Source organism: Cupressus sempervirens, chromosome 3, assembly GCF_028749045.1.
Source record: "Cupressus sempervirens isolate cs-2001-9-10 chromosome 3, ASM2874904v1, whole genome shotgun sequence".
NCBI classification, from domain to species: Eukaryota; Viridiplantae; Streptophyta; class Pinopsida; order Cupressales; family Cupressaceae; genus Cupressus; species Cupressus sempervirens.
The window spans coordinates 488,825,487-488,838,959 of NC_143120.1; the positions used below are offsets into that span (position 1 = coordinate 488,825,487).

General features: G+C 34.4%; 1 protein-coding gene across 4 annotated transcripts in view; it reads left to right on the plus strand.

Moving 5' to 3' along the window:
* The window catches only part of LOC149567301 (Galactose oxidase/kelch repeat superfamily protein), a 228,799-nt gene that overhangs the window by 37,135 nt on the left and 178,191 nt on the right, over nucleotides 1–13,473 (plus strand). For all 4 annotated transcript variants that reach the window (XM_089820483.1, XM_089820480.1, XM_089820481.1 and 1 more), the window contains exons 3-5: nucleotides 1,452–1,520; nucleotides 1,629–1,761; nucleotides 1,894–1,940. In XM_089820483.1, coding sequence (XP_089676609.1) covers nucleotides 1,452–1,520; nucleotides 1,629–1,761; nucleotides 1,894–1,940 — 249 coding nt within the window. The remainder of the gene's footprint in view (nucleotides 1–1,451; nucleotides 1,521–1,628; nucleotides 1,762–1,893; nucleotides 1,941–13,473) is intronic.

Sequence of the window (13,473 nt, forward strand, 5' to 3'; positions counted from 1 at the left end):
ATTTAAAATATGCATTTTCAAGCCAAAATTGGATTCTACAAATGCATTTGCATGTAAACATGTAAAAAAGACATGCAGTTGAGTTGCACAACTTAAGTGACCAATTTAGCAAAGGTCTAATTGATTATTGAGTTAATATCACTTAAAGGGGCCAAAAATAATATTTACACTATATAGTTTATATATCATGTGCAAATATTATTCAAAAAATAATATTTAACTTAGATGTTTTAAAATAAAACATAAAGTAAAATTCAACATTAAACTAGAACTATAGTGATAAATTTAGTGAAAAATTAAGAAGCAACTCAACATAAAAATATACCCATAAAGTGCATTATAGTCACTTAAGTGATAAAGTAACTTAAAAACATAACATAAAGTCATTTTTAAGTCTTATTTCTCAAAAAGTGAATGCCAACATTAAAATATAACATCTATATTTTAAATATGTGATTCCGCTTTGAGAGTCCACTTTTTGGGCATAGTCATATCTTTTGACCATTAAGTCTGGTTAAGTCCTAATACCGAATGGAAGGGAAAACCGAAAGCAAGAAATTGGATGAAACAAAAAGACTAAAAGCAATTAATCACACACGAAAAAGGCAAGAAAGGACATTGAAGGCCTCAAAAATCAAGCATAGGCTTAATAAAATGAAAAACGAAAATGACTTGATGAATGCCTTCAGTAAAATGATTCATTATGCAAATTGGTGTCGATTGATTGATCAGTGCTGGCCAATTAAATAATGAATTATCTTTGAGAAATGCGAAACTAAATTGAAAAAGTTTCGTACTGTTACCTACATTTTGTGGTGACAAAATGCAGGATAACAATTCATATTTACCAATTTTAATTGTATTTATTTCATTATTCAGTCTCAGAGTTAAGCAAATTAGTCTATGCAAGCATGATACGGGTCATTAAGTTCGCCTCATTTCAATTGTAATGGTTCAGCCAATAAGCTAGATTGTTATCCTTCACAATAACTTATCTATTGCATGTAATTTGTCTGTCATTGATTGATAATTATGCTCAAGTGTTTGTATTAAAATTGTTAGCAGAGTTCCTTGGTCAAAACTTATTTTGTCATCTCCATGTTGTAGAATTTGAGTCAGTCCTTTTTAAAAAGTTAGGAAACTTGAAAGTACTGCATTGTGTCTTAACCACATACCTCTCATTAAAAAATTCTTACCTCACTGCAATTGATCTGTGTGTGGTACTTGTGTCTTCTCAATCCATATTTAGTATGAAAAGATGCAATCACATTTAAAAAAAGGGAAAAAGTTGAAAATAAAGAAAGTGATAGGTTAATCTTTATCTAAAGATTTTAGCATGTAGACGATTGAACTAATCGTTTGGATTATACAGCATTATCATATTATTTTGTCAATTTTTTTTTATATATCTAGAAAATGCAAGTCACTGGTCACCGCTGTGTAAAATGCAGGTAACTGTAAATCCTTTAAAGGATACTGAGCTGATTATTTATGGCGGTGAATATTACAATGGAGATAAGGTAGTATACCCAAACATAAGGTTGGACTAGTTTGGATCGGTATCTACCTATTGGAACTTCTTTGAGAAGAAAATCATGTACCAATAATTTTGTTTTGGTTATTGGCAGACTCTTGTATATGGTGATCTTTTCAGGTATAATACTGAAAAAAAGGAATGGAAGCTAATTTCCAGTCCCAACAGTCCGCCCCCTCGGAGTGCTCATCAGGCTGTTGCATGGAAAAACTCGTTGTTCATATTTGGTAATGATTAATGATCATGAAAGCTACTTAAACTACAAGTCTATAAAATGGCCAGTATTATTATTGATTGTCATTTTTTAATGTTGCTTTTCTGAGTGGCGTAAATTGCTGTTATCACTGATTTCTTTGTAGGTGGAGAATTTACTTCACCTAATCAAGAAAGGTTCCATCATTACAAGGTATTTCTTCTTTTGCACTTTGAGTTTACGCTAATGAATGAGGGTATTCTACCATGAGAAGTCCCAGAATTCCCTGCTTTAAACAAATATCTTGAATAACAGTCAGCAATTAGTAATTGATTTTTTTATCAGCTATGTGAATTGTTTCAATATAATAGCAATGCATTTCACACTTTTATGACCTTTAACATTGAGGTCTTGACTTTTGAGTTTAAATGCTTGTTGCTATACTAGAATACTCCTGTTATATATAAAATTTATCTGAAGGGAAAATTAAAGATACGTTGCCATCAAGTCAAATTAGTTAATTGCCTTTCAGAAATGTGAAAAACTGATGACATCATTCGTTTCTTGAAAACATGTCTATTGGAAAACTGTTACTATTCTCATGCTCAATGTTTTTGTTGTATGCATTTTCCAAGATGTGTAGTTGCAATTGCAACTGAGACGTATCTCTATATTTTTGTTTTATGCATTTTCCAAGAAAACTCTTGATTAACAGGTTGCTGGATAATCCCCTTTGTAAAGCCCTTTGCCTCATGAAGGGCCAAATGGTCTGAGACAAGTTATTTACCAGCAAGTGGATGTTTGTCAGAATACAACTTGTTTTCTGTCAGCATTGAGTTAGTAGGATTAAGTAGTTCACAAAGAAACTGATTGCCAATGGATCTGAAGCTTATCTACATTGCTTGAAGTTACATAGCTTGCATCCGTTCCAATTGTTATGATGCAATTTGTGTTTAGAATTAACATTCTCAAGTTCTTGGAATTAAAATAATACTGTAGTTGCAGAAAATTGAAGTGAAAAAGTATTGAATGGCCAACGACATAAATAGTTGAAAGAAGTACTTTCACCCAAGAAATCTCATTGTTGGGAGATTCATTTGGAAATGATGATTGTCTAGCTTCACTTTGTATTCTTGACCAAAATATCTACACAGAGTTAAAATATAGCATGCTATGACATGCCGCTTATTCTTATGCTCTCTAAGGCTACTTTCTGCACCACTTCTATGCTGTCTAAGACCACAATCCGCAGCACAAACTTCTTCAACCATCTTATTTCACTAGTTTTTTACTTCCACATTCATCGTCATACAAATGAGTCTTATGCCTCTGATTTACAGAACATGTGAGTGTGTCCTTTCATACACCAAAGGATTTCATAAGGCACTCATGAAACTCCGAGTTTTTGGCTTTGTTTCACAAAAATTATATGTATGTCTGGGAAAAACCACCAAGATACGTGCACAACTATTAAATACCTTTGTGACCCATTTGTAATCACTGCCAACATTGATGCAACTCTTCTTTGTTGTATGTGGCATTTTGGTTACTGTAAAAAAACTGCTCTATTTACAGGTTTGGCTATGATGAATTCATACTTGTATTGACAAACTAGATCAGTATTGATCCTTATGGTTCATGTCTCGACTCTTGGGAAAGCTTTCATTCCTACAAAGTCTTTGTGATTTAGGAGATTGGGGAAGAGTTCCACCACTTTCTTCACAAGCTACCATTTTGCTTGCCTTGATGTCTTCCCTTAATGCCAATCTGCCAACATTCCTGTGGTTTTCTTCTCGTTTCTCTGTAATATTATGTTCTCCAACTTTCCTTGTGCATCTTGATCCAACAGTGATGGCTTTGTAATGTCCCCAACTAGGACCTGAATTTTCTCTACAATTCCCAATTAGGGTTTGGATTGCACTTGGAAATGTAAATTTAACTTAGTTGTAATACTTCTACTAAGAAACTTGTCAATTCTTAAAGATTAATTTACATTATTATGCATTTGAAGCAGATTAATGACTCATAATACATTGGACATTTCACATAGTTAGGCCCCAATTCCTTACTTCTCTCCTAACTTCAACCCTAAAGAGATTGTGGTTTTACTTATCATAGGGTGCTGGACATCAATTTAGAGGTAGTTTCCCTCAAGGCTTTGGAACTCCATATATATTAGTATCTCATGAATTACTGCTATATATATATATATATATATAAAATTATTATTGTATAATTATTAACATGCCCATATCAGTAGATAACATAATAGTTCTTATATATTTGTAGAATTCAATTTCATATTTTATCAGGAGTATCTAATTCATCTTTACTTGCTAATAGTTTAAATATATACATAAATAATTCCTTTCTCATAAATCCTAATGAGATTCAAGAATTACTTTAGTTCCTTAGACAGATTCAATACATGAAATTCATTCTTTTTCTTCATTTCCCTACGGATGCTTATTCTTGATTAATATAGACATATGTGATGGTCTTTCCAAATCTGATATTTCAATGCCTATTGAATGTGTTTGAGACTTCGTTTTATTTTTCTATTTCTTAAAGGTCACGCCGCATTGATAAGTCATACATTTCTTACTCACGACCCTTCAAAGTTAAATACCAATGGCACTCTTAGCGACTGCTGACAATTTTAGTTGACAGCTAATAATTCTTCAAAGCCTTCTAACTTGTGCCTCATCACATTAGAAATGATGATATCTGCTCGTCAAAATTGATGTCCAAAGTTCCAAACAGCTCTTGCAGTTAGTCTAGTCAATCTTAATTTATTGTTTATAATATAATTAAGAGATCTCAATAATTGATTTCCTTAATTGGTGTCATTTTGTCAATTGACTATCTCACCACTATTGTATCTTAATCACTAATGTTCAACCACAATTGTAATTATACAATTTCTATTACCTATTAATAGGGAGTATCAGGTCTTCTAGGATAATCACCTTTTCAACATTTTCTTTACAAATTCTCTTATGTCATGTCTCTTCTCCCTTGACTATGCTCAAGAGACAGTGCTTTAGTCACCACTTCCAAGCTACCACGACCAAGATGTCCCTCTTGGACTCTTTGGTTAGACTGACTATCCTATATGGATCTATTGTTTGGGTTGCCTCTCTCCTAGAGTCGTCTGGGCTTCGGTTGAGAGAGTCTAGACCCTTTTTATCTTGCGCATCATCAAATGTCATTGGTCCATCCCCCACAATATCATTTGGGCTGAGTTTGGGGCTCATCCTTTCAGATTGGGGACTATCTTTGACTTAGTTTGGTTTCTTCATTGGCTTCAAAGCTTTGCAGGCTCAACTACTGGTTGTCATTGATATTCTTACATGGCCTATTGTTCTTTTTGAAAAACCAACTATTTTCAATAATGATGAATGGGTGTATGTCCTTGCAAAAGCACCTGCCAGAGATTAGGGGCATTAGAGATTAGCTTGAGGCTATTGGTTGAGAAATGGAGGAAGAGGATATGGTAAATAGATGTGTGTTTTTGGATATAGTAGTCATAACTTTAAAAGTCTACCTAAATCTTATGAGCACTTAATATAAATGCTCAACATTATTGCAACTAATGTTGACAAAGTTTTTCTGATTTAAGCACCTAACTTTTGCAACAGAATTGTTGGAAACAACAATTTGATAGTAGTGACTGTGCGAATTCATCCTCCTCAATGCAAGCCTTCGTAGCCAGATCTTTTCCCAAGGATAACGGCAAAATTCAATCCTCGCAGCACAAAGGCTCTTAGACTCAAGATAGCTCGAAGAAGAAGAAAGTTTAGTGTAACTATTGCTGCGAATTTGGTCACTTGGTACAGGACTGTTGGAGTCAGATTTCTTTTGAACAATGGATGCAGGGAGGGTCTCAACCTAAGGCCAATGTTGGAGAACACTAAGAGCAAAAAGAATCTGCATTTTATGCTTTCATGGCTGTGAGGCCTCGCTCCGACCCATCGTAGCATAGTGATACATTATTATTTTGATACCCATGACTCAATATGTTGAGACACTATCAAATACTTTGAACATATTATATTATTTCATATTGTGTGATGTTTACTTTCAGATATTTGAGTTCGTCATATAATGCTTTTTGAACATGTATGTTGATGAAATAAGTAAATGCAGAATTAACACTTTGAGTATGCAATTTTAATGATTGAGAATATGAGTAGAACGAGAGAAACCCTGATTAATTGAAAGATGTATGTTTTAATTTATGTCATTTCCCTGACACGTATATACATATGTGCATGTGATTTTATGGAGCTACTGATGTGTGCAATGAGTGTGCAGGATATTTTAGTTGAGAAACCTGACGGAGAAACGGAACTGAACCCTATGTGCCATTTGTGGAAACCCCGTTGTTCATATCTTAATTGTATTGTGAGATGTATGAATGTATCATTCTATAATTTAGTAAATGTTAACGTTCGTAACAGTATTTTTAGTGTCGCTTGACACCCGTGAATTGTTTATGCATTTCAGCATGCTAGTTAGGATTAATTGTGTAACCTACGGACCTAAGTCGGACTAAGTTAGTGCCCTTTTCGCTAATCTATTTTTAATTGAGTTTAGTTACCCCTAATCCGGATTAGTGTTTAAGTTGCTTTTTGAAGTTGTTAGATAGTCCTAAAAATTCCTAGCAATTGTTTGGTCCCAAATCAATCCCTAAGGCCTTAAATCATGAAATCTTAATACCCAAGGGGTATGGTAATGGGTTGGGGGCATTTTCCACCCTCTCAGCCCCTTTTGTTGACTTTTTTGGTCACTCAAAAAGTCCATTTTTGCTTTAGTGCGAAAATAGAATGTTTTCAATATGGGTTGAATGACCCTAACCCCACCTTGAGGTTAGCCTTAGGTTTAGTGAAGTTAGAAACCTCTAGATCTTTAGGCAAGTGGGGGGGAGTTATTGGATTTTGGGAGAGGTAGTTGAGTTTTGATCTTATTTAGAGGCTTTTTTGAGGAGGTTTGGGTTGTTCACCCAACCTCTAGTTTTAGAGGGATTTTCAGAATTGAAGGAGAAGGAGAGGAAAGCTAGCTCTTTTCAAACTTGCTCATTGCCATAACTTGTTTTCTTGAAGGTAGGAATACTTTACCTCATTTTGGTTTTATGTAGTGCTTCATGTTTCAGTTTATTACTTATGTATGTTCATATGCGTGTTGAGTATGTTGGGAGGGATTGGGAACAATTTTTCTTCAATGTTTTTCCTTTGTCTTGTTTTGAATTTCAAAGTTTTCTTTCATGGGTGTTTGGAATTACTCACCCTTGGATAGGGTAGAAGTGGCCATTTTCAGGGAAAGTTCTTCAGTTGGACTCCAACAGTGTAGAGTCTCTTCTTAGGACGAGAAGAGGGAGAGAGTGTAGGGTGTTATGGGCCCCTACTTGTCAGCACAAACCACGTATGAGTTTTAGCATGTAAGAATGGAAGAACAGAAGTTCTTGAGTTATAGCTCCGATTGGGCACCTGTTTTGGTGTTGTGTCTGACATCTCTTGTTGGAAAAATCCACCTTCTTCCTAGTTTTGTTTCAATGTCGAATCTGTTGTGAAAACTCGGTATGGAAATGAATGTCTGATTTTGTTCCTTGCTATATTTGTTTGTCACTTGGTCAGTTTTTGTTCCCTCCACAATCTCAGTGATGCATTGCAGAAAATGATATGGATCCCTTGATAAGGGCCATGAAGGAAATTTAAATTGATTGTTGAAATTCAATTATGTTCGGGATTAAAATCCTATGTAGAAATGTAATTTAAACTTTTGTTGTAGTGGCAACGATGTCGGGTTTTCTTCCTAGTTCTTTCCCGGCGGAGCCTTTGAATTAGGTGGTCGATAAAATAATGAATGAGTAATATCATTGCTTCTTAGGTTTTTCATACTTTCAGTTATATGTATGTGTATCAAAAAAATGAGATGAAATGATGATGTTTAATTATGCAAAATTCAATTTTTAAATATGTTAAGACAAAAATTATGATATGTTGGGAACTTGATTTGTCTTCGTGCTTAATAGGAGATAAAATTACTCTTGCATTATTATGATAGCAAACCATTAAATTCTATGTTTTAGGACCATTAAAAAAATATACATCCCCTTGTTACAAAAATAGATTGGATTGAAATTTTATACTTAGCATAATTGAGGACTTAAAAAAAATTGCCCCCAAAGAGTAAAAACTCTCTGGATTTTGTATGGGCAAACAAATTAATTGTCCTCAAGTGATAACAGAGAATATTTTCTGATAATTCTTTAATTTAAACTTAATTTTAAAAAAAGAAGAAAAGAAAATACTTATTAATTTTTCCTAAATATCCTAAAACCTTACCTAATAAACTTTTACCTTTTATTACCCTCCCCTTAGTCCTAAGTCCCCACCTAACCCCTTTACTCTCATCTCTTGTCATGGCTCTAGCGCATGGAAGTTTGAAGATCAGATTTTAATCATAACCTTTTTTTTCCTTACCTCCATCTTACCTAGGCATGGTCATAGATTTTAATTAGCCTGCAGTCTTGAGGTCTCCCACGTGCCCCAACTTCATTGTCACTAGTACCTGCGAGTGGCAGGTGGTGCAGGTTTGGGATAGCGCAGGGCTGTTGGGCATTAAGTTTTTAAAAACTTGTTTCTTTCACCTTTTTGTATCGCCCACTTGTGAGGGGCTGTCATGTGTGGAAGAGGGGGCACTCCTGCTGCAAAGTACGCCCAGTCAGCACTTGGACAGCGCGCTGCAGACTTGGGCAGCATTGTATGTGACGTTAGGGTATTGGGTGGGTAGTGTGAAGATAGTTGTTTTTGATTAAAGGTAATTTAGGTTTTGTTGGTAGCTTGATTTAATAGTTGTAGATTTTGCTTGTAAGATTTTGGTAGTTAGTTTTAGGTGTCTTATTTACTTTTGTTAGTGAATTGTAACTTAGTTAAGTTTAATATAAATGTTTCATATTAAAGTAGTTAGTATAGGTTAGTGTGTTAAGTTTTCTCTTTGTAGTTTTTAAGTGTGGATTTAGCTCTTGGTTAATTTTAATTTAGGTATAATGTTAAGTTGTATATTTTTTATATATTAGCTATTAGTTAGTATATTTAATTAGTTTTATTTTTATTAGTAACTTAATTTAATATTTTTAAAGTCTAGTATATCTTAGTGTTAATTCTTACCTTGTTTTGTTAAGTTAGTTTACTTATGTCTAAAAACAAGTTCATTAGTATATGACTAGACTTATAGACAATGTTAACTTGTTTTGTTATGTAGTCATATTTAGATTTATTATAAATTGTTATTTCCTTAGTAACATTTTATTTAAAAAAATAAAATAATAAATCATATATTTTGAAATGAAAATGTGATTTGAGTAAAGTTCAAATAAAGCATAGTTATGTGTATGTTAGATGTGACATTTATTTTATAGCTCTATGACTTTAATATTTCAGATTCATTAGACCCGGATTCATTTGAATTGTTATTCAAATAATTTTAATATATAGTTGTAATCTTAATGTAATAGCGAATCAAATGTTGATACCATTTTAATAACGAGAGTTTAACTTTAACGATTTATTCTTTTTCATGATTATAAACTTAAGATGAAATATAGTAAACTTATTCTTTCACTTGTGAATCAACTCTTAAACCTTAGTGAACCTAATTATTACTTTAAAAAAAAAATTGTATGTTTTTGCACTCGTATTTTGGGCATGACAATGGCAAAGTGACTTGCTGATCATGTGAAAGTCTTTTGCTTGGTGTATATTTCTGGTGCTTCTCGAAACTTAACTCATCAACGTAATTGGTTCATAAACTTCTCACAGTTCACCAATTTAGTCATTTTTTGTGGAGAAGACTATAAAGTTGTCAGCAAGGTAAACATTCAGATATAGTTTGGTGGGTGGAATCTCATATTCCTCAATGTATACTATGTTCGTAGTATGAAACTCAATTTTTTCTCAATGAGCTAGATTGTGCAACATTCTCCTCAGCTTGATGTGGTTTTTAATTCACTCAAGTTTTCAATTGATGACCATGCAACTCACTTATTGCGGGTTCTTCAATGTCTACTACGTTCATGGTATGGAACTCAATCTTCTCTCAATGAGCTAGATTATGCGACATTCTCCTCAGCTTGATGTGGTGTTCAATTCACTCAAGTTTTCAATTGCTGATCATGCGACTCACTATTGTGGTTGTTGGCATCGAGGATCATAGTTCTATAGACTTGGATATTTATGTGGTTCTCTCAAGCATGATTTTGTAGCTAAATTGTCTTCCATCAATAGTCTTTGGCATCAATGACATGGTCACTTGAACATTCACTATCTTGTTGAACTTGTTTAGGAGGATCTTGAACTTGGTTTACTTGAGATTCTCTCTTAGAATCACCAAGTTCATGTTGCTTGTCAGACAGGGAAGCAACACAGGATGCCATTTAAGGATGGTGACTCATGACAAGCTTTAAAGGTATTTCAATTGGTTCACACTAATGTATGTGGTCCAATGAATACTTCTTCTATTACTGGTGCTGGGTATTTCTTTCTTTTTGTTGATAGTTTTAGTTATAAAATGTGGGTGTAGATAGAAATTACACATGTTTACTATATTTAGAAATCTAAGGGCTTAGTAAAAAAAGAGTCTAGTTGTCGTATTGTTACTTTTAGGTCAAATAATGGGGGGAGGGGGGAGTTTTCTAATGCTTTCTCTACCTTCTATGACACACATGGCATCACACACTAGTTAACCACACCATACGCTCCGCCATAGAATGAGTTTGATGAACATCGAACCATCATTGAAATGGCTAGGTCAATGATGAAATATAGGAGTGTTCCTAAGAAATTTTGGGCAGAATTAGTTTTTGTTGCACTCTTTCTCCTTGATCGATCTCCCACATAGGCTGTTAAGGCGACAACTCCGAGGAGGCTAGGCTGGTTGCAAACCTAGGTTCAATCATTTGAAAGTATTTGGCTCTTTAACATACTTGTGGATTCCAGATGCCCAATGCTCCAAATTGAATTGCAAGAGTTAGCAACGTATGTTCATAGGCTATAGTGACAACCACATGGCTTATCAACTGATTGGTATAGACATTGATCATCTTATCTTCAGTCTTGATGTTGTCTTTGATGAGAATGAGGACCTTTTCAACTCTCTTCATGCCTGATGAATTTTGAGGATTGACCATTTTAGGCTATTGATCCGGGTATCCATCTTCCATTTGATTCACTTGATGGGAGAGATGATGTAGGTCCTGAATTTGATGATGCACTACTTGAATTTTTCTATGGATGATGCTCCTATTGTACTTGTTACAGATCATGTTTGAGTTTTTGCTTTTGCATCCAGTGTTGGTCCTTTTACTCTTCAACCTAAATGGTGGGCTAAGACTATCAACGATCTCACTTCATGAGATCATTGAGAGTAGATCTTCCAGCATGACACAAACAACTTTTCTCTCATGGGAAACATTAGTATTTTTGAGCTTTAAATATATTCTGAGGCTGAAGGGATTCCCAAGTGTGAAACAATTATGAAAGTTGAACACTAGAGATTTTTGAAGAATAATACTTGGGTCCTTTTTGACCTTCCTTAAGGGAAGAAGCCCATTAGCATTAAATGGGTCTATAAAGCTAAGTACAAAGTCAATGGAATCCTTGACAAGTACACAACTCATCATGTTGCTAGGGGTTTCTCATAGAAAGTGTGCATTAACTATGAGGAGACTTTTGTTCCCACAACTAAAATGAGTACCATACAACTCATCCTTGGCTTAACAACTCCATTTGGATGGAAAGTCCATTCGATGGATGTTAAGAGTGCCTTCCTCAATGATGAGTTGCAAGAAGTCTACATGATGCAACCTCGTAGTTTCAAGGTTGCTTAAAAAGAACATCTGGTATGCAAAATAGTGGAAACATTCTATGGCTTGAAATAGGCTCTTCGGGTTTGGTACATGAAAGTTGACAACTACCTCTCAGATAACGGTTCAGAGGAGTCTATCCGATTTCAATCTATATGCCGAAAATTCTGGCGATGATATTATTCTTGTCATCTTTGTTGATGACCTCATTATCACTGGTAGTTTGACACTTTTGATTGATGAGATTAAACACAGTTTGTGTCAATCTTTTGACATGATAGACTTGGGCCTTCTGCACTCTTGTTTAGGAAGTTTGATAGATTGAAGGTAGTACCTTCTTATCCTAGTCTAAGTATGCTCTCAATTTGCTGGATAAGTCTTGATGCAAGATTGCAAACCTGCCTCGACTCCTATGAAGAAAATGTAGTGTCCCCTTTTGAGACATTAGGACATTTAAAGACACTCATATAATATTAAAATCAACTATGAGAGTGTGACAAGGAGGGATAAGAGGAAAAGACAGGAAGGGAGTCGAAGAGTCACAACTTTGAGGATTAAAAGGAGAGAGACTCATTCATTTGGATTATGCTTGGTTTATGATTCAGATTTTAGTTTCTCTCTTGCGAGAGTTATTTGGAAAACTTCAGCTTCCATCTAGTGGGAGGATGTAAACCCTCGTGCCAGTAGACATTGGACGTAAACCCATTTCGTAGAGATGTCTGTAACAAACGGATTTTCATAAAAAAATAAAGAACTAATATCCAGTTTCACATAGAAATGAAAGAGTTTTCTTCACTAACATTTGAAACAAAACATCTTAAATCCTTTTCATGAGACTTTAACTGAAATAATGATTAACTGAAGTAATTGAAATAATGATTAATAGAAGTAACTGAAGTAACGATTAACTAAGGTAATTGAAATAACGATTTCCTATCCTTCCTTGCATATAGTAAAGTAAATACATGATCAATTACAAGAGGAAAATAAATGCATATTAGGAATGGAAAGAAGAAATATACAAGGAGTAACTGGTGAGCCCTTAACTACTTGTGCAAGCCTCGGCTTTCGGTAAGAGGAGAAGTATCAACTTAGGCTTAACCTCCCAACCTCGGACCATATCCATTCCCACACAATCTTTTGAAAAGAAAGGCCCTCCCTACCCTAGGATTGGGCTTGGGGTACTACTAGTCCAGCCACCTGAGCATTTCCAGTGTTTAGAATGTTCGCACAGTTATGAATGGACATGTCTGAATAATTGGCACTACTGATATCAAGTGATCTTATGAAGACAAACATGCCTTTAATGACCTTGGTCAGGGTTTTTGGATGAGTTTTATTACTCGATCACCACCGCTTGACTTGACAATAGGACAACAATAAATATGAACATGCATGAGCTATTAAACAATTTTTCTTTTAAAAATAAAAAATAATTGTTATGTTATTTCTGATTTGTTTCCATGATATTGTAGATTTCTTTATCACCTCTTCATCTTTTCCTTGTCCATACAACCAGGTGAGTCCCAGTTGTTTAAATCTCGAGTAAACCAACTCATTTTGCTGATCCTCAGCTAAGGTATGAATATTACATGTTTCAGTATATCACATATTTTATGACTTGTGAAAATAATCTTAAGAGTTGTAGAAGTACAATTCGATTCTAACTTACAATAGTAAAATAAAGATGTTTAGACTTATCATGAACAATTGGTCTTGACCCAATACGGAAAGATTAGTCTCATTGATAATATAGTACAAATTTCTTATGGATGTACTTCCTTCTGCTAATTTCGAATGCAAGAATAAAAGAATGAAGATGTATCGCTCAAAAAGGAATATGACCACTTAACCTGGTTTGACTTAATGGAAACGTGAGCC